General features: G+C 39.4%; 1 protein-coding gene across 1 annotated transcript in view; it reads left to right on the top strand.

The window, feature by feature from the left end:
* The window catches only part of LOC148049546 (NACHT, LRR and PYD domains-containing protein 12-like), a 132,113-nt gene extending 115,672 nt beyond the window's left edge, over window positions 1-16,441 (top strand). The window contains exons 4-5 of the mRNA XM_087703989.1: window positions 484-516; window positions 14,787-16,441. Coding sequence (XP_087560115.1) covers window positions 484-516; window positions 14,787-16,441 — 1,688 coding nt within the window. The remainder of the gene's footprint in view (window positions 1-483; window positions 517-14,786) is intronic.
* Window positions 16,442-22,142: the final 5,701 nt, after the last annotated feature.

Here is a 22,142-nt window from a genome sequence, read left to right as displayed (position 1 = left end):
TACTGTATATAATGTTAAGACCCATAGTGGCACAGTGGTTAGAATGCAGTTCTGCAGGCTACCTGCAGTTCAGCAGTTTGATTCTCACTGACTCAAGGTTGACTCAGCTTTTTATCCTTCTGAGGTCAGTAAAATGAGGACCCAGATTGTTGGGGGCAATCAGTGGTGGGATTCAAATAATTTAACAACCAGTTCTCTGCCTTAATGATTTCTTCCAACAACCAGTTCAGTAAACTGCTCAGAAAGTTAACAACCGGTTCTCCCGAATTGGTGTGAACTGGCTTAATCCCACCACTGGGGACAATATGCTGACTCTGTAAACCACTTTAAGAGGGCTATAAAGCACTGTGAAGCAGTATTTAGGTCTAAGTAATATTGCTAGACATTCATAGAAGATATAAACGCATGCATTTACTTATTTTTTTAAAAAAAGTAGCCTATGACTTACCCATTTCACTAATTCTAATCCATCTTTTGTTGCAGATGTTGATGCTCACCAACTTCCAGATTTATCAGGTAAGGCAGGACACATTCAAAGGGTCATTGAATTATGTTTAAAACTAATTCAGCACGAGCATTTCCTTTCCTCTCCTTCCCCGTCTATGCAAAGTATTGTGAGTGGGGAAAACTCCAGGATGTTTTGTGGTGTTGACCATGAAAAAGAAAGGGAGGACGAGAGGAATGGAGCGAGGATTCCAATACTTCCTGCCAGCTTCCCAAAAGGAAACTCAGTGGGGAAGCCGGCAGGAAGTTTTGCTCTCCCTTGTCATTCTCTTTTTCTACTTAGATAAGGAAATACTGTATCTAAAATGATTACCCAACAATGTAGAGGTTTCTAGTATTATATTATAATTGTCCATGGATAATTTCTGTTAGTACACAATTTCCTGCCCTCCTACGTCATCAGTTTGTAGGGGGAAGTCATGGACTGTTCAGTGCTGAGGTAGAAGCAGCTGCGGCGGTGGTGAAAGTGTAAGGTGACCAGATTTTCAGATTGGTAAAGAGGGTCACCTTTGACTGGGGGGGGGGGTAATTAAAAATTTTATACGGAGCAACAAAAATTTTCATACAACCCAAAAATAGTATTGTAATTTTTTTTTAATTTCAACATAACTACAATATACAAATATAAATTGTAACTGTTGCCAAACATCCGAATTTTGATCACATGACCATGAAGATGCTGCAATGGTCGCTAAGTGTGAAAATGGTCGCTAAGTGTGAAAAATGGTCATCAGTCACTTTTTTCAATGCCATTGTAACTTTGGTCACTATACCACATTTCTTGCCACAGTTCTTAAGTGAATCTTAAGTGAAGATGTTATACAATAGAACCTCTGGTCACGAACGCTTCTGACCAAAATATTCACATTCTCCCCCCTCCCCCCCGCTGCTGATTTCCTTTTCTGCACCATTTTTTTTGTAAGCACCAAATTTCCAAAATTAGGTTTGATTCATGACCAAATCAGTTTGCGACCAATGTTATGGAGCGAATTATGGTTGTGACCAGAGGTTCTACTGTATTCATGCCTTTACATACTCTATATCACCTCAAAATGTTGCACAGCCTTCATAAGTTTCTAATACAGATAAAATTAAATACAACATCAAAACCATAAAAAGTAAAATTAACCTGGCTGCAAAATCCTATGCCTGTCTTGCTATTATTACTGGTTCCACCACAAAACCGCAGAGTACAAAATCGTGCTCGACGAAAGCGCGCATTTGACGTCATCACAGCACGACGAAAACATCGCGCTGTGATTGAAAAATGTAAAAATAAAGCGAAAACCTTACCCTAACCCCCCCAAACCTAACCCTAAACCTAACCCTAAACCTAACCCTTAACCTAACCGTTAACGTAACGCTAAATCTAATGCTAACCCTTAACCTAACGCTAAACGTAACGCTAACGCTCTAACCCTAACCCTAACCCTTAACCTAACCCTAACCCTAACCCTAACCCTAACCCTAACCCTAACCCTAACCCTAACCCTAACCCTAACCCTAACCCTAACCCTAACCCTAACCCTAACCCTAACCCTAACCCTTACCTTTATGTGAATCGGCTTGCTTTAATTTTAATTTTATTTCAATTTTTAATTTTTTTCGTCGCGCTGTGATGACGTCACATGCGCGCTTTCGGCGATCGCGATTTTGTCCTCCGCGGTTTTGATGGGTCACGTTATTACTGACACACTTGCTGCAGTATTTGATGGCTAAAAGGAAAAAAAAATATTGTTAAAGTGTGTATTATGTTCACTCCCATGTCTTGTCTGCTGCGTTGATTTTGAATTCATTAAAAGAGCTTATTTTACATAACATCCCTCTCATATTATTCTCCTATGTTCAATAAACCCTAAGAGACAGCATACTATACATGAAATTCCTGTAATTGTATATTTAGTAAATTGTGGAGCTGAGTTTATCCAATTAACTCAGTTTTTGGACTTAAGTACTCACATACAATAAAGGAAATAAAACTATTTGGAATGAAGTGTAGTTGGCTATTTGTGATTAAGGGTGTCATGCAGAAACAATTATAGTTTTGATCAGGAAAACACCCTAAAAAAACCCTTTTGTTCTTTCAGGTTTTTTTTTTAATGATTTTTCCATGGCACATCATAGTGTTACACATATTATTTTGAATAAAAAAACAGCAGCTGCACATTTTAAAAAACCTACATTATTTTAAAATGCATTAAAAAATAAAAGAAAAAAACCCAGCACACTTACCAGCAGGCAGAAACTCCAAGTCAATCCAAAACGATATAGATGTTAATACAAAGAACTGAGCAAATTCAAACTTTCCCACCATTTTGGAGTCCTCCAACCTCCGTGCCCCTCCCTTCCAGAAAATCCAGAAAGTAACAATGGCACCTCTCTAGCCATTTCCTGCAGCTCTATGGTACTAGATCATTTTTTTCTTATAAAATGAAGTAAACGCGACCTGTGCGAGAGGGGGGGGGAGGTCCGTTTTTCTTGCTTTAACGTTTTAATATCTTCAATGAAAGTACTGAGACACACAGAGAGAGGGATTAGACAGGATGTCTCTTGTCTTGCTCCGGTTAGGATTTCTTAAGGAAATCCACTGGGCTTTCAACATGAAGCCAGAAAATCGGGACTTTTTTTAAAGGCAGAGGGACGTGGGAAAAATTGTTATAAAGCGTGCTTGTCACGCTGAAATCGGTACGTCTGGTAACCCTATGAAAGTGAGACTTCTTTGCCAGGCTGCCAACCGGCAAAACAGAAATTTTTGCCCGGTTAGATGGGCATCAGTAAGTGGGGGGCATGTGACTGAGTCGGCATGTGCATGAGTGATGTCAAGTTGGCTCCGCCCACTCAGTCACAGGCTTTCCCCTCCCCCACCTAGCCGTGCACACTGAACCGGTAGTAAAAAAAAATTGAAACACACCCCTGGATTCATTGCATTGTCAGCCAGATTTTCAGACTGGGTTTGGCGTTTTTGTCTACTTATCGAAATCTTACCAAGAACTTGGGATAGGTAGATGTGGATATTTGATGGTGTTATAGATATTGTCACAGGATGGAAGTTGCTCCCAGTAAAGCTGTCTTTTGCAATTGACTGACGGCACTTTGTCAATGCCAATGGTGTCCAAGTGGTGCTCCAGTTGTTTTGGGATTGCATCTAAGACATCTATTACTATTGGTATTACCCTTGCTTGCCTTTACCATAGTCATTCTATTTCTATTTGTAGGTCTTTGTATTTTGATATCTTCTCCCATTCTTATATGGCAGGTGCCTCTCTATTTAAATTCTAAAATCCCAGAGCAATTTAACTTCTTCATTTTCTATGATTTTATCTGTTTTATAGTCTCGCCAGTTCTTGCTTGCAGGCAAATGATATTTCCTGCAGATCTTCCAATTCACCCTTGTTGCTACTTTGTCATGCTACTGCTCGTAGTCAGTCTGGGCAATCTTCTTGCAGCAGTTTATCAGATGGTCCACTTCTTTCGTCAGCTTCTTTGCATAGGCAGCACTTACTGTCTGTTCCTGTCCTCTTAATTCTGACTTTTTATCCATTTGTTGTTAAGGCTTGTGCAGTCAGAATTAATCTCTTTCTTCAACTTTCCTGATCTTAGCAATTAGCAAAAGTCAGGTTTTGTTATTATCTGCTTTCCCTGCTATTTTTTTTTAATGTAATGGCCTTATAGTGGTTTGTCTTCCCATGCTTCAATTCTGATCTGTATTCTGTTTTGGTCTTTCTTGTAGGCCACTTTGGTCTTTCCAGTAGTCAGCCTTCTTGGCATACTAACTTCAGTGCATCTTCTTCATTGTCCTTCGCATATTCTTCCAAAGCCATTTTATCTTCTTCAACCATCTGATGTATTTGCAACAGTCCACTCCCATCTATTTGTCTTGGTAGGTAGAGTCTGTCAATGTTGCTATGAGGATGATTCATTGTCATTATTTTCCTGATCTCCCTATTCATTGCTTTCAGTTCTGCTTGAGTCCAGTTCACTATTCCAGATGTTTATCTAATGACTGGAATTGTCCAGATGCCGATTGACTTGATGGTATTTCCATCATTGAATTTGAATTTTGAGATCTTCTTCACACTTTCTCTAATCCTTTTCTTGACTTCAATGTGCTTGATGTTGTCACTTTGAAGGATACTCAGGTATTTGTAGTAATCATCTTCATCCAGACTCTTCATGGGGCATCTTGATTCCTTCAATTTTCACTATTTTTCCTTGTTTGATAGTGAATCGTCACATTTGTCCAATCCAAATTCCATTGCAATTTCTTGGCTGTATATATGGACAGTGTTGAGCAGCGATTCTATTTTATAGCAATAGCAGTAGACTTATATACCGCTTCATAGGCCTTTCAGGCCTCTCTAAGCGGTTTACAGAGAGTCAGCATATTGCCCCCAACAATCTGGGTCCTCATTTTACCCACCTTGGAAGGATGGAAGGCTGAGTCAACCCTGAGCCGGTGAGATTTGAACCGCTGACCTGCTGATCTAGCAGTAGCCTGCAGTGCTGCATTTAACCACTGCGCCACCTTGGCTCTTTTAAACTGAGTTCTTCCACGCAGCTTCAGATCATCCATGTAAAGGAGGTGGGAGAGTAGATGTTTGTTAGCCATGGCCTGAGTTATTCAGTATTGTTGAGAGAGGAAACACTGCAATGACAAATAGTAGTAGTGACAGTGAATCTCCTTGAAATATTCCTCTCTTGATATTAACGTATCCCAGTCTCTCACTATTGACCTGCAACTGTGTCTTCTATTGTGCCATCGGTCTTTGCACTAAACTTCTGGTGTTTCTACTGCCTCCTGTTATTTCTAAGCACTTGATTATCCAGTCATGTGGCAGAGAGTTGAAGTACTTTTTGTACTCAATCCATACTATGTTCAGATTGGTCTCCCTTTTCTTCCAGTTTTCCAAAATCATTTTGTCAATTAGAAGTTGATCTTTTGTTCCTCTGCTATTGGGGTGATTTCCTTTCTGCTCAGGTAGAAAAGATTATTTTCAACTAGATGCTGTTAGACTGCATCAGCTACTGTGTTTCCCTGAAAATAAGAACTGGTCTTATTTTCTTTTGGGCCCCAAAACTTGAGTTTATTTTCAGGGAGGTCTTTTTTTTTTCATCACAGGCACCCTGCTCCCCTCCATGCACACAGGAGGCAGTGACCACCCAAAGGCCAACTGTGGCAGGAGGTAGAGGGAGGCAGGTGCCCAAAGGGATCGGTGTGTGTGCCTCAAATCAGCTGCAAGCCTCCGTGGAGAGCATGGCTGGTGCTGCCACCATGAGGTAGGGTGAGAGAGTGAGAGAAAATAACTTTCAATGTCTTTTTGGAGGGAAATCCACCAAAATTGTCTTTTTATGAAGTGTAGAGGTTTAACAAACCAATATGTCCCACCTGTTTGGCATCATGGCACACTTGTTTCTGACTGGCAAGCACATAAGACTTGACCCCTACCCAAGCTAGTCCATCCTGAATGGGACAAACTTTTTTGTGTCATCCTTTAGAGTGGCCTTAAAAGCAGCTGCTGTGGTCCATCCACAGGAGGTTTTCCTTTTCCCTGTGTTCTCATTGTTATTTGGTCAGCCAGCTGGTGCAAGGTTTGACTACTTCCATCTTAGAGCTATTGTACTGAGGCATTCTTGACAAAGCATTAGCAAGGAAGTTCTTTCCTTCTGGCAAATAGCATAGGATAAAATTGAATCTCTGAAAGTACTGGGCCCATTGCACCTGTTCAGAGGAGAGCTTTCAAGAGGTCTTTAAGGCTTCCAGGTTTTTGTGATCAGTCCATACCTGGAAAGGAATTTTACTCCCCTCCAAAAAAATGCCTCCAAAAAGCAGTGCGCAGAGAACTGTATAGGCTTCCTCCTCCCATATGGGCCAGCACTGTTCAGTTTCAGTCAGCTTCTTGCATGTGTAGGCACAGGGCTGTAACTGTCCCTGCTCATTTTCTTGCATCAGAACGGCTCCTACCGCTACATCACTGGTCCCTGCCTGGATGATAAATGGCTTGTCAGGATCCAGGTGCTTCAGGTTTGGTTTGGAAGAGAAAAGCTGTTTGAGTTTTTCAAACGCCATCTGGCACTCCATAGTCTATTTCAGTGGTTGGCTGGGTTTAGGTCCCCCCCCCCTTTGTCTTCAGTAAGTTTGTAATGGGGAGGGCAATTTACACAAAAGAAGGAATGATGAAACTCACATTTGGATAGTTTGGCATGCAACTTAGCAGCACAAAGTTTCTGGAGGACAGCTCTGACTAGTTTCACATGCTCAGCTTTCATTTCTGTGTAAATTAAAATGTCATCTAGATAACCCAACACCTCTTCATGCAGGTGCTCATGCAGGACTTCATTTACCAGATGCATGAATACTGTGGACACCCCTTGTAGTCCAAAGGGGAGCACCCTAAACTGGAAACAGCTCAGTGGGCAGTTGAAAGCAATTTTCCACTCATCTCTTCCTCTGATTCTAATGTGGTAGTAAGACTCCCACAAGTCCAACTTTGTAAAAAAAAATTCCCCTTTGCCAAATGGGTCAACATATCCTTCATGAGGGAAAGGGGGGGTGCATATTTTCCACACAGACCATGTTCAGCCCTGTAATAAAACACAGAGGCACAAAGATCAGTCCTTTTTCCCTAAATAGGACTGGAGCATCCACTCTGTGTCTGACTGGTTGGATGAAACGCTGAGCTAGGTTTTTGTGAATGAATGCAGGGAGCTCATCTAATTCCCTGGGAGTCATTGTGTAGAGCTTTGGTTTCAACAACTGAGCCTCTGGGAGAAAGTTGATGGCACAGTCTGTAGGCTGATGGGGGAGAAGTTCGTCCAACCTCTTGTCTTTAAAAAAAATAATTTTATTGAATGTTTTAATCTTTAAAAACAGAAAGAAAAACACCACAAGAAAAAACAAAACACAATATAAAAATATATAACAATATAAAGTAATTATACAGCTTTCTGTATCAGCTTTCCTATTTAGCCTTTATAATTCTCCATTCTGCATTGCCTTCCTATTGCTTTTACCTTGTCCTATAATATAGCAACAGTAGTGCTAACACTTATAATAATATTGATTATTTATATCACCATATATTTACATTCTCTATTGTCTGTTTTTGGCTTCTGTTTTCTAGCCACTTATAAATTTTATTCCATATTTTATAGAAATCCGATTCTTCTCTTTCTTTTAGTTCTATTGTCATTTTGTCCATCTCTGCACATTTGAGTACTTTTCTAATTATTGTTTCATCTGCGGGTATATTGATTCCCCCCCCCCCAGTTTTTTGCGAATCCTGGCTGCAGTGAGTATGTGTATGATTATGTATTGAGATTGCTTATCCGTTTTTTGGTCTAATAGTTCTAATAAGAATGCTTCTGGTTTCAGTTCTCTTTTTCGCTCTGTAATTTCTTCCAATCATTTTTGAATTTTGCACCAGTATTTCCTTGTGAGGTGGCACGTCCACCACATATGTTAAAATGTTCCAGACTTGTGGCTACATCTCCAACATTTGGGGGATAAATTTGGGTACATTTTGGCCAATCTCGCTTGAGGCAAATGCCATCTATTAAACATTTTACGGAAGGTTTTCTTTGTAAGCTACTGCCATTGTAAATTTATAATTTCTTTCCCATAATTTATCCTATTTTTCTAATTCTATATTATGGCCAAAATTTCTTCCCCAGCTAATCAATGTCTCTTTTACCGTCTCTTCCTCCATTTTATATCTTAAAAGAAAATTATATATTCTAGTAATCATTTTTCCTCCTGTTCCTAATAATATTTTATCTAATTCCATTTGTTTCTCATGTATTCTGTATTGTTCCCAATCTTTTAAAAAACTTGCTTAAATTTGTAAATAGGGCCACCATTCCATATTTATTCCTTATATTTTCAGACCGTGTACTGATTTTAGTTCTCCTTTTTCATCTATGAGTTTTTCATTGCTTACCATTTTGCTGAGATCTATAGTATTTGGATATGTCATTGCCTCCATCATTGATAACCAGATAAGGATTTTTCATGTAATGTTTTTTTTCCCCAGACCTTAAACAGGGCATCCCTTACTATGTGTCTCTAGAAGTATGAATAAGATTTATTCTTTCCCTCCCAGAGGAAGCCATGCCAGCCTAGTTGGAGATCATGGCCTTTGAGCATAAGAATTCTTTTATTTTATTTTGGGACTTCCGGCGCGGGACCTTGCTGATGGCGGCAGCTTAACGAGCTGCCCCCGGGTTCCTGGCCGCGTTAGCTGCCTAAATACCTGGTAGATAAACTCATTCTTCAGGCAAAGAAGAATGAGAGAGAGATCCAGCTGGCAAGAGCTTTTCTTTGAAGTTTGCAGCTTTTTTTTTTTGGTGCGAACGGAAGGGGGGCCTACCGAAGGCTGAGTCACATCTCCGTGCCAGGAACTTCTGCCGTAACCACTACGGAGCAAAGTAAGGAACCCCCGCTTAGGACAATTTTTGATATATCTATTTGAGATTAATACAAGCAGAGTCCATACCCGAGAACCTTATCTGCCCTTTTTTTAAAAAAGAAAAGAAAAGAAAGAGCTTTCTTTGTGCATCGGGTTTCTAAAAAAAATAAGCTCCTAAAATGGTGGGTGCCACACTCTTAACTGTCCGACAGAGAAAAAGATCAAAGGAACAGCCAGATAGCATTCTCTGACTAATTAGTTTCGTTTCTCTGAAGAGCTTCCAAGATTTTTTTTCTTATCAACTTTTAAAAGCTGTAAAAGTCTCCTTGTTAATATAGAGACATTCTAAACAGAGATGAATATGAACTGTTTCATTACAATCCTAATCTTTTGAAACCTGCTTTGTTACAATGCTCTTTTCTGAAACCTTTTGAAAAACTTCTATGAACAAATAAAGGGGGGACTTAATACTTTCTTCTCTCGCAAGCTACACAACGGGCCAGCAGAGTTTGAATAATTGTTGAATAATTGTTTGAAGAAAAGATATAATGGCATCAAAATTAAAGTCGGGGAGACCTATTTTTAGGAATACACCTCACGCACTTGGCACAAAGTTGCAGCTTCCACCCTCTACGCCCCCTACTGGAGATTTGCTAACGAAAGAACTTTTTTTTGAGACTCTTAGAGAATTTAGAGAGCAGAATCTAGAAACTCTCAGAGAATTCAGAGAGGAGATAAAGAAATTTAATGCAGACTTATATGATAAGCTTGATACTAGGATTGCCAAAACAAAGGACGATATGGTGGGACTTGTAACTGTATTGACAGAATATGTTTCTGGAATGGAAGATAAGCTAGAGGTTCTTGATGAAGCCAACACTAACTTGACATCCAAAATTGAAGTGGTGCAACAAAAAGTTGAAAACGCAGAAAAACAAATTGCTATGATACACTACAAACAGATGGAGCTTGCATTAAGAGTCAGGGGGCTGCGTGAAAACGAACAGGAGAACTTAAAGCAGATTTTCTCAGAGGCTTTTAACCGTCTGGTGGGAAGACCGGGGACCAACTTTGACTGGCAGATCGAAAAAAATTACCGCACTAACTCTTGGGTGGCGAAACAGAGGCAACTCCCCCAAGATGTAATTATATATTTTACTACAAGAGAGTTTAGAAACATGATACTACAAGAGTCTTATAATACCAGGCTACAAATTGGCGGACAGGACTTGATTGTCTTGAAAGAAATACCACCCCAAATGCTAAGAGCCAGGAGAGATTATGCTTTTCTAGTGGAAGAACTCAGAAACCGTCAGATACAGTATAGATGGGATGTGCCATTTGGTATCATAATTACATTTGATAAGCAAAAATATCGTCTCAACTCTGTATGGGAAGCCCGAGATTTTTATCACAAGACACTGAAGGTGGGATACCCTGAATTATCTGGATCTGGAGAAAGACTACGAGAAGGACAAGATAAACAGCAAATCACACAACTCCCAGACAAAAAGCACCATTTCCTCCTTCCGGAAGGGCAAGGGACCAGAGAACAAAGATCTAGCCGTATGACTACCAGACGAATGGGAAAACAAGGCATATTGCAACAACCTCAATAATCATCGGCCATTGATCAAGGAGTTATGTCTGAACTCTTTACAGAAGAGAAAGAAAATATTTCACTATCTCAAACAGTTCAAGAACGATATAATTTGTCTGCAAGAAATTCATATCAAATTAACTGATCAAAAATATCTGTTCAACCCCGAACTTGGTCAATATTTTGTGACCTCTGCTACGAAAAAGAAAAATGGCATAGTTGTATACTTAAGAAAAGACATTAAGGCTGAGTTAATTGAAGCAGATCCCTTTGGAAGATATATCGCATTAGACCTAATTCTAGAAGGGAAAAAGACTTGATGGACAACTTCGAATTGAGAAATGTTTTGTGAGAAAGAAACGCAGAGGCATATGACTTCACCCTTTTTTTCTGATGGACATCAATCCCTTTTAAGGATTGATCTTATACAAATCACTAATGATTTACCTTCTAGGATGAAGAAGACAAAGATTGCGGTGAGGGTCCTCTTGGATCATAACCCAGTCTGGACGGAATTGGGAAGGGTAGTGCAGGCAAGAAGGTCTTGGAGGTCGAACGAGAGTTTATCTTGATATGAAAAGTATATTAATGATTGTAAAAAATTGCCATCTGAATACTTTGTTCTGATTATGAATAAGGGTATATTCATGTAATTTGTAGGGGATGTAAGTAAAGCATATATGAGAGGAGTACTGATGAATATAAACAAAATACAAAGACATAAACAAGGGCAAAAACGAAAAGAATTGGAAGAGGAAACCAAAATAAAAATTTGAAATGTATCCAAATTGTGTTATAGAGGAAGGAGGTACAAAGGGGACAAAATTAAGGGTTTAGATATAGACAGATACTTAGATAAAGAGATAAGGCCCCTAGTTAGAGAAGAGTACAGGCAAAAGTTGAACCAACAAATAACTTCTGGGGAAATCCTGCAGGTAATCAAACAACTAAGATTAGGAACAATGTAAACTGCTTAAAGTTTGTGTAATGGTAAGAAGCTGAGTTCAACGCAGAGATTTTACTGACTTTTTTCTTCTCTTTCTTCTTTCTTTTCCTTTTTTTAAAAAAAATTTCCTTGGTTTTAATATATCTTAAACTGTGTTTGATAAAAAGCTATACCGTGTACGGGCTCTGGGAAGTAGGGGGGGGGGAAGGGAGGTGGGGTCATAGGGGGGGAGGGGGGAAATATAGTATGTGCCAGATTTTAAAGTAACATGATTGCACTTGTATACTGTTGCCTTTTTAATTTTAGTGTAAAAATAAGAAGCTGAATATATTGATAGATAGTAGAAATACACCGAAGGGAGGAGCAGAGGGAAAGAAGAAAGAGGGGTAGAGAGGGTGGGAGAGAGGATCGGAGGGAGGGTGAGATGGAAGGGAGGGAGTGTATTGGGAAAGAGGAGTGATAGAGGGGGAGGGGAAGTAGGAGAGGGGAATGTTGGAGGGGAGAAAGGAAAGTTGGAGGGGGGTGAAAGAAAGGGTGTATGGAGGGTTGAAGTGGTATATTGGCTTTGTATTTTGGGGAGTATTTTTGACAAGGATGGCTGTGTTTATTGCTCAATGTTATATGGCCCCGGTCATGCACAGTATATATGTGACTGTATAAAATGAAAATGAAAATAAAACATTAAAAAAAAGAATTCTTTTATTTTTTAGTTGAATCCAGTCCTTGAGCTTAAGGCTGTCTCCTGATAGTAAAGCTCCCAGTCTGGGAGGCCAAAGCCACCTTTGTTTCTACTATCTTGTAGAAATTTGTATTTAATATGTGGTTTTTTCCCTGACCAGATAAATTTGGATACCATTTTATTTAGTTGTTCAGAAAAAAAATTCTCTAATTTAATCGGTATTGTTTGAAAGAGATAAAGTAGTTTGGGTAGTACATTCATTTTAATTGTTGAAATTCTGCCAATTAGTGATATCTGTAGTTTAGTCCAATTATCCAAATCTTTGTCGTAGCAATTTATTGTAGTTATCTTTTTTTTGTAAAAAAACAACCATATTCTCAAATATTTAATTTTCTTGGCTCTCAAAATTCCCAGTTTCTCCTCCAGTTCTTCATTTTGTCTTTTGGTTAAATTCGTAGTTAATATTTTAGTTTTTTCTTTATTTATTTTAAGCCCTGCTACTTTACCGAATTGGTTTATGTCTTGTAATAATATTTGTCCAGTTTCTAGGGGTTCCTCTGTGATAAATGGAAGATCGTCTGCAAAGGGCTGCACTTTGTATTCCTGTGTTCTAATTTTCAATCCCTTTATGTCCTGGTTTTGTCTAATTTGTAAATCAATGTCTCTAATCAGTGAATAAATAACAGGGGGATTAGAGAGCATCCCTGTCTTGCCCCTTTCATTGTTCTGAAACCTTCTATTGCTTCCCCGTTTAGCGTTATTTTTGCCCTCTGACTAGAATATATTGCTCTGATCATACCGATAAATTTCTCTCCAAAGTTCATTACTGCTAATTGATTTATAAGAAAATCCTAATTCAAGTTATCGAATGCTTTTTGTGCATCAATAAATATCAATGCTGCTTGTTTTCCTGAGTATATCTCATAATATTCTAATATGTCAATTATTGTTAGTAAATTGTTTTTTTATATGTCTGTTGGGCAGAAATCCATTTTGGTCTGGGTGTATGATTCCATTTAGTATATTTTTAATTCTTTCCACCATTATTGTCATAAATATTTACAATCAGCATTTAGCAGTGAGATTGACCTATAATTTTGGATCTTTCATTGTTCAGTGTTGTTTTTAGGAATTAATGTTATTAATGCCTCCATCCAGGATTTTGGTGTCTTGGCTCGTTCTAGTACTTCATTATACATTTCTTTTTTTAAAAAAACAATTTTTATTTGTTTTGAACATGGGCAAACAAACATTAAACAAAACTATCTTCCATTATGTGCTTTGGAAGCCACTACGGAGGACGGGTGCCACTCTGGGAGTATGCTCTATGGCTGTATGCTCTGCAGCCCACAACCATGGAGCGTACTCCCAGAGCGGCATCCGTCCTCCGTGCTTTGAAAGCCGAAAAGAAAAACCAAGTGGTGGGCAGCAAACAGGCTCTCCCGTTGTTTGGTGCCTTTTGGGTACCACTAGATTGGTCAGCGGTGCTGTGCTTGGCTGGAAAGAGGGGTTGCTGGGCAGCTGCTTGCAAGCATGGCCCCTCATGTTTGCTGTGTTGCTGCTGCAACAGCGCAACACAGCCATTCAACCCTGAGGCTGTGCCCAGCTCTTTGGGAGCCCGCTCCCAAGAGAGCAGCTGCCCGGCAACACCACCACCCCCCCCTCTTTAGCTCGGCACAGTGCCGCTGACCGACCTAGCGGTACCCCGAAAGCACCAAGAAACACGAGTGCCTTTGCCCCCCATCTCATTCCCATGGCTGGGCACCTTTGGGATACCGCTAGGTCGGTGAAGGGTGCTGTGCCTCGCCAGAGGAGGGGATTGTCCAGGGGGCTTATTTTCAGGGGTGGGCTTATATTTTTGCCCAAGCAAAAAATGTGGGAAGACTTTCATTTCAGGACAGGTCGTATTTTCGGAAAATCACGGTATGTATGTATGTATGTATGTATGTATGTATGTCACACACACATACACACATACAGAAGAGAGAGAGGACTTAGGAGAGAGAATTTATGTTGAATGAAATTGTTACAAATTTGGTATCATCAGTACATATGCATAGTTATATAATTCAGAATTTGGGAAATCGAAACCTCATATTTTAATAAGAACTGCATCTTTTTAAAGATATGTTGAAAAGGATATGTAGAAATAGACAGTTTGAATTGACAAACCCTATAGAAATTTACTGAGGAACATATTGTATTGTGGAAAATCCATCATCTTGTGTGTGTGTTTTCTCTTTGTGGATAAAAAACAGTCCACCCTAAATATGAAGTATGCTGGGAATTACACACATTCTGAAAATATTTATTATATCCAAGGGTGGTAATATTTAAAAATATCTATCTATCTATCAAAATCCAAAGAAAGAACCTTATATAATCTGCTAGTATTTAACACATTATTTTGAGAAATAATGTGTGGAATAAAAAGAGTTATAAAATGATAAATATTTAATGTACTGATTAACAAGTGTTTCCCTATTCATATCAATTCTGACAAAACCAACTAACAAAGTATCCTACAACTTCCTTCAACACCCAGAGGGTGGATGGGGATGTCTTCAAGGAGAAAATACACAGACAAAACACTTAAGTGTCTTGTGCAAGCCTTATTTTTCACACTTCTAATTTTATTCATTCTTTCTTTAGAATACAGAAACTACATTAAAGGAAAATTCAAAACAATGAAAGATCCTAATGCTGTTCCTGGTGAATATGTATTCTTGAATCAGAGATACTCAAAACTAATAATCATAGATTATCACCCATCTAAAGAGGAGAGAGAACATGAAATTCTTGCTATGGGATGGAAACATCGTGAAATCATCAGCAAAAGAGTCGAGTCTTCCACCAGCATTGAAGCATTATTTAACCGTGATAAACATGGATTAATTCCACAAGTTATTGTGCTACAGGGAGCTGCAGGAATTGGAAAAACCATAATGGCCAAAAAAATAATGCTTGATTGGGCTTCTCAACAACTTTACCAGGACAAATTTGATTATGTTTTCTATATATGCTGTAGAAAGATGAATCTCCATGCAGAGGCAGAGAAGAGTAACATTGCAGATATAATTTCAGAAGGATGGTTCAAGGGTCACACATCGAAAAATGTCATTCAAAATATACTGAAGAATGAAGAAAAGCTTCTATTCATAATTGATGGGTTTGATGAATTAAAGTATTCCTTTGATCAGCCTGAAAACTACTTTTGCATTGATCCCTGGAAGAAGGAACCAGTGAGAATTCTTTTGAACAGCTTATTTCAAAAAAAGCTTCTTCCTAAATCCTCTCTCATAATCACAACAAGACCAACTGCTTTGAAGAAACTCCATCAATATTTAGAGCACCCAGGTTATTTTGAGATACTGGGATTTTCTACAAAGGAAAGAGAAGAATATTTTTACAATTTTTTTGAAAATAAAGAACAAGCAACTCAAGCTCTCAGATTTGTTAAACAAAATGATACGCTTTTCACCATGTGTGTCATTCCCCTTATGAACTGGATCATCTGCACAGTGATGAAACAGGAGATGGAGAGAGGCAAAGATCTTCAGAAGACACCATACACCCTCACTGCAATCTATATGCTGTATCTCTCCAGTTTGTTAAAGTATCACCATAAAGAATCCAAACAGGATGTCCAAACCAATGTGAAAGGCTTATGCTCTTTGGCTGAAGAAGGAATCAGGAAACAGCAAATACTTTTTATGGAGGAAGAAGTCAAGAAGCACATTTTAGATCAGGGAAACTCCCTCCCCCTTTTTCTGAATCAGAGCATCTTCAAAGAGGGCATGGATTGTATTCAAACTTACAGCTTTATTCATTTAAGCTTCCAGGAGTTTTTTGCTGCTTTGTTTTATGTCTTAGACGAAGGAGATGAGCACCATTCTCAAAATCTGAATAAAAATTTGCAGACATTATTAAAAACACATACATCTTTTAGGACTGATTTTGCAGTAGTATTTCGCTTCCTCTTTGGTTTTTTAAATGAAGGGGAAAAAATGAGACAGTTGAAAAAAATTTTTGGATGGAAACTTTTTCCTAAGTATAAAGAATCCATGTTAGACTGGGTGAAAACTAAACTTAAAAAAGAGGGATATGGATTTCAAACAGAAATGTTTAGTTATTTATATGAGACACAAGATGATAATTTTATGAAAAACGCAGTATGTGATATCACTGAAATATTTGTTTCCTGCAAGTCTGAAATGGAATTGATGAACTTCAGCTATTGTATACAACACTGTCAGAATTTAAAGGATCTCAATGTTTACCGTATTAATTTTCCAAAAAATGAGTAAGTATTTTGAAAGTCTGTTGAACATTTCATTCAATTTACGATCCTGTCACCACTATGCTATAACTTACTGTCTCAAATATAATAATAGACAAGAAAAATGTCACTTGGGAAGCTAAGTTAAAGATGGCTTTCAGTCCTTAGAAGTGAAGATAAGTATTATCTGAGAAGTGAAGCAGTATTCCAGTATTTGAGGGGTTGCCACAAAGAAGAGGAGGTCAACTTATTTTAAAAAGCACCAGAAGGCAGTACAAGAAACAATGGAGGGAAACTAATCAAGGAGAGAAGCAACCCGCAATTAAGGAGAAACTTCCTAACAGTGAGAACAATTAGTGGAACATCTTGCCTTCAGAAATTGTGGGTACTTCAGCACTGGAGGTTTTTAAGAAGAGGCTGAGCAAACACTTGTCTGAAATAGTATAGGTCCTCCAGGTTGAACAGGGAGCTGGACTAGAAGACCTCCAAGGTCCCTTCCAGCTCTATTCTAATTGAATGAAAAGAGAGCTTGGGCTAGGTGGGATGGTCCTTTTGTGAGGTCAATACCAATCAATCCTGTTCAAACTTAAACAGCCTGATAATGATATCACCCGAAAGTATTTATTTCAGCTCAAAATCAGAGAGGCAATTGCTATTGAGATCTAGAGGCTGTAGAAATTTTAAATAAACAAATTATTTTAAACGAATTTAAATAAACAAATTATTTTTTAAAAAAACTTGATTATTTTATGCTGAGCCCACTCCTGACAGTCTTTAAAGAAATTTGAAGTTCACTGGGCCATAGCAAAGCTCAGGGTATTTCTCTCTTTAATTAAAAAGCCTAATTCAACACTCTCAAATGTTCCATTTGGAAGTTTCATTGCATGTAAAACTTTCCCTCTTACATGGCAGATAACATATTGTCATTTTTTTTAAAAAAAATGATTCACTATATAGTTTTATCTGAGATTTTAATTCCAACCTCATCTCATTTTTCATTTCAAATAAGAGGAGTAGATTGAGAAAGGAAAGGAATTTCTCCCAGTGGTGTGATTGAAGACAATTCCTGGGAGAATATTTTCTCTGCTTCAGCAGTGGATTGATAAAGGGCTCATTTTCTAATTTTGTTGAGAAAATTGTTATACTGAATAAACTGCAGGATTAACATTTAAGGCCCCTCTTTTACAACTTTATGGTTTCACAGTTTTTAAAAATTATTTCATTTTGTGAAGATTGGCTTCAATGTAGGGTTTTTTTCTCCAATAGAAGGAAACAAGAATAATTTCCACATTGAACTTTGTAGCTGCTTGTTACCCATTGGAAATGAAGTTGCTGAAGAGCTCTTTTTCCAGGTTTCAGACTCTTCTGCTTTAGCCACAGGACTGAGCTCATGTTCTGCTCAGACTGTGCTTAATACAGTGTGTTCTTGCACTTAGAGATTCCTGAAATATTATTTCTTTTCTTTGTATTCAGGATGCCACTTCAAATGTCAATTCCTTCAAGAGATACTGTATACATACAGGAAGTTCTTGACTTTATGATAGGTTGTTTGGTCTTTGACTTATGATTAAAGTGACCAGATTTTAAAATTGGTTAAGCGGGACACCGTTGACAGGGGGAGGGGCGGTGTGTTCTTGATTAAAAATTTTGCCGCCCGACGCTGTGGCTGAGGTGAAGCTGCCAAAGCTCCCTCTGGCGCCCCCGTCCATGGCAGCGGTGGTGCCGCCTCCCCCTCCGCTCGAAGCACCTGAGCTGGGCACCGCATTACTCCTGCCGCCGCCTCATCCTCCTCTACCGTGCTTTTGAGAAGCCTTTTGTTTCCTGCTCCCACCCTCTCCGCCACCTTCCTACTGGCTCCTGTGGCCTCATCGCTCCTCAAAAGCACGGTTCAGGAGGAGGAGGCAGGAGTAATGCGGTGCCCAGCTCAGGTGCTCTGAGTGGAGGGGGAGGCGCGGCTGCCACGAGCGGGGGTGCTGGTAGAAGATTGGCGGCTTCACCTCAGCCGCAGCACCGGGTGGCAAAAATTTTAATCAATAACACCCCCCCCCAATTCCATTCCCAGGGAGAAGAAAGAGACTCCGGGGAGGAGAGCTTGGCCAGTCATAAGAAGGCATTTGAGAAGGAGAAAAGCAGGCAAGGAAACTTCTCAAGAAGTTCCAGAAGCAGCTGCTTCTTCTCTGGGCTGGAGGGAGGGGAGGAGAAGGAAGGAAAGAAAGACGGGAGGGAAGAAAAGAGGGGAGGGAGGCGAAAGGGAGGAAGGGGAAAGGGAGCAGCAAACGGGGAAAATGGGGCTTGCAGAGGTGGCAATATACTATAGCAATCGCTGCAGCATGAAACAGCTGATGATCGGGACGCCCCTGCTGAAACTGAAAGTGAAACTTGCTGTTTGCTACACCAAGCAAATTGCTAGGAGGCAGATGCAGTTTTTTTCCTTGTGCTAATCAAGCTGTTTGCTGCAAGAAGGTACATCAATAACTATAAATGCCTATAGAATGTTCAAAGACTTTTTAAAAAGACTGCTTTATTGTTCTAGACAACTTAACAAAATGAAGAAGCTTTTTAAAATAAATGCTCGAACTGAAGAGTCCCAGTGCTATTGTATCTTCATTTAAATAGCAGAGAATAATGTATACTTCCAGAAAGAAACATCAATTTTAAAAGCATCTGTACAAGTAATGTAACACCACAAACAGTGTATATTGTCTGTACTGTTTGCTGATTGTTGCAAGGAGGCAAATTCCTTGGAGCAAGAGGCAGATTTTCTCCCCTTGTTTTCCTCCCCAAAAGTTTGGTGCGTCTTATACGTCAGAGCGTCTTGTACTCCAGAAAATATGGTAATTGCAGGAATGCTGCAGTGGCACCCCCACCTATCTCCCTATTATCCACACCAGGTCCCACAGATTTGGGGCCTGCTTCTCACCCCACTGGATCCCACACACTTCTCACTTTTCATCAACCATAGCCTCCATAACCTTTTGAAGTGCTCTGAAGCTGCACAACTTGGATTAGGGAAGGAGGGAAAATCATGCTGTTCACTAGCCATGTGGCATGATCCCAGCTATAGCCACCATTTTCAGAGTGGTCAATTGAATAGTGGCCAGTCCAGAATGGTGCTCAATTCTGAAAGGAGGCCATGTAGGTTAGCAATGGAGCAGCTTGCTCTTCAGTGCCATCTCCAGAGAGCTCCACAGTCTTTACAGCATCTCATAGATCACATTGGAGAAGAAGAGCAAGCTGGTCCATCCCTAAACTACATGGCCCACTCTCAGAAGTGAGAACCATTTTGCAGTGGCCAAAATTCATTGAAGTCAGTCTGAAAATGGCACCTGCTTCCAGAACAGTTTGCTCTTCTTCTCCAATGTGCTCTACGTGTCAGCCCTGGATACATCTTACAGGGCTGCCACAGTGGGAACGGGGGTATAGTGAAGGGAATAAATCATAACAATATTCTTTCATGAGATCAAGGCCGGACAGCTTGTACTTGGAGAGGAATGGCCAAAGTTTGGCAGCAGTTGAGATTGGGGATTGATTGGGCCATGTGATGTGAATGTCACTGAACAGGGCAGGATGTGAGTTTTAGTATGGGTGGGGGGAAACACAATATTTCAGATTCAGGTTTTCCCCAGATGAGCCAATATGACTTCATCAATAAATTATTACTTTGATGGACTTTGTTTTGGAGTTCTGGATTGTTATGAGGAATTAGTTGGAATGCTGACACTATGGAGCACTGTGGAGCTATGGAGATCTCCTCAATGTGATCTCCAGAGCTTTTAGAAGGAGATCTACAAATATGTGAGCAATTGGTGATGACAGATGGGGTGGAGTATATGGGATTTGGAAGGTTGGGAAGCAGGCCTAAGATCTAAGAGGAGCCTGAGGGGAGGGAATCAGAGCATGGGGTTGCCTCAGGAGTGACTTTACGAGGCCCATGGCAGAACCTGACTAATCCACCGAGGACCTCCCATCAAGTACCTGGTGCACCCTGCGCTTTATTTAATGACCACTTTGGGGAGAGCATGGATAGGGGGTTATAAGTAACACAATCACATGGGAACGGCACAGCTGTCATGACCTCTGACTGTAATGGGCAGATTCCAAGCATTGTTGGTCAAAAGAGTACCTGTAACCATTTCATTTACAAAGTGGTCTTTTTCTACTACTAATTTCTCATGCTGAATATGAACGAATTTATTTGTGATTACCTTTCAAATGTAATATATTTGCAAAGTAGATTAACTGGAAACACTGAAGTAAAAGTCTGAAGAACAAAAATGTCATTCCTTTTTAGGGATTGGTGTTTGGATGAAAGAAATGTGGAAGACTTCTTTGAAGCACTGACGCAACTGAGAAACTTAGAATATCTGAGGTAAGAAAGCGCTAACATTTTATTTTAGATGTTATTGATAATGAAACCACTACATAACATTATAAGTTTGTGTATTAAACTAAATATATTGTTGCAGCAGTCTCCCATCAATTTCTCTTGGTCAACAATAGAAGATGCTTAACTAGGAGTTCCCGAAGCCTACCATGGAACTGAGTTATAATTGACACTCAGAGAGAGGAAACACAGTTTGGAAAACTCAAGGAAGGGTGCAGTACTTTCACTGGAATTTCTTAACCAGAGGGAGGAAATAGACTAGAACAGAAGAGGATAGAATAGAATTCTTTATTGGCCAAGTGTGATTGGACACACAAAGAATTTATCTCTGGTGCATAAACTCTCAGTGTACCTACAAATGACAAAGTGATAAGTCATTGATTATAAATCATAAGATACAACGACAATTGATAAATCATATTGTACGAATAGGAGAAGGTTGTAGGAAAGATGAAAAGTGAGAAAAATGAGAAGATGACAAGGATAATAGCAATATAGGCTACTATGTGGGTACATATCTTTAGGCATAAGTGCTGTAGGAGTTAGGTATTTAGCAGAGTGATGGTATGGGGGAAGAAACTATCTTTGTGTCTAGATATTTGGGCAAGCAATGCCCTATAGCAGCATCTTGAGAAGAGAACTTGAAACAGTTTATGTCCAGCATATGAGAGGTCTATAAATATTTTCTCAGCCTCTTTCTGGTTCGTGCAGTATACAGGTCTTCAGTGGAAGGCAGGTTGGTTGCAACTTTTTTCTCCTGCAGTCCTAACTCTCCATTGAAATCTGTACCTGTCCTGTTTGGTTGCTGTGCCAATCCAGACAGTTATCAAGGAACAAATGACAGACTTAATTATTCCTCTGTAGAACTGTATCAGCAAATCATTGGGCAATCTGAGCTTTCTAAATTGAAGAACATTTTTCGTTGTGCTTTTTTAATAATGGTTCCAATGTTTCAAATCCTGGCAGATTATAGAACCCAGAAACTCTAGAATTTACTGTTGATACTGTGTTGACTAACATTATAGCAGTTGGTAGAACAGGAGGGCTTCTCTTAAAATCTACTACCATCTTTACAGTTTTGAATGTGTACAGTTCAAGATTATTCCAATTGCACCACAGGGCCAGTTCTTCAACTTCCCATCTATATGCAGATTCATCATCTTCTCGAATAAGACCAATTACTGTTGTATTATCTGCAAACTTCAGTACTTTAAGAGAGGGATCCTTTGAGATGCAGTCATTGGTATAGAGAGAAAAGAGTAGCATAGATAGCACACAGCCCTGGGGGGCACCTATGCTAATTGTACAGGTAGCTGATATGATTTTAGATATGTCTGTTAGAAAG

This window comes from Thamnophis sirtalis, unplaced genomic scaffold (genome assembly GCF_051295495.1).
Source record: "Thamnophis sirtalis isolate CommonGarterSnake01/CBP01778 unplaced genomic scaffold, rThaSir2_p1.2 scaffold_1, whole genome shotgun sequence".
NCBI lineage: Eukaryota > Metazoa > Chordata > Lepidosauria > Squamata > Natricidae > Thamnophis > Thamnophis sirtalis.
This window is presented reverse-complemented; position numbering and strand designations above follow the sequence as displayed.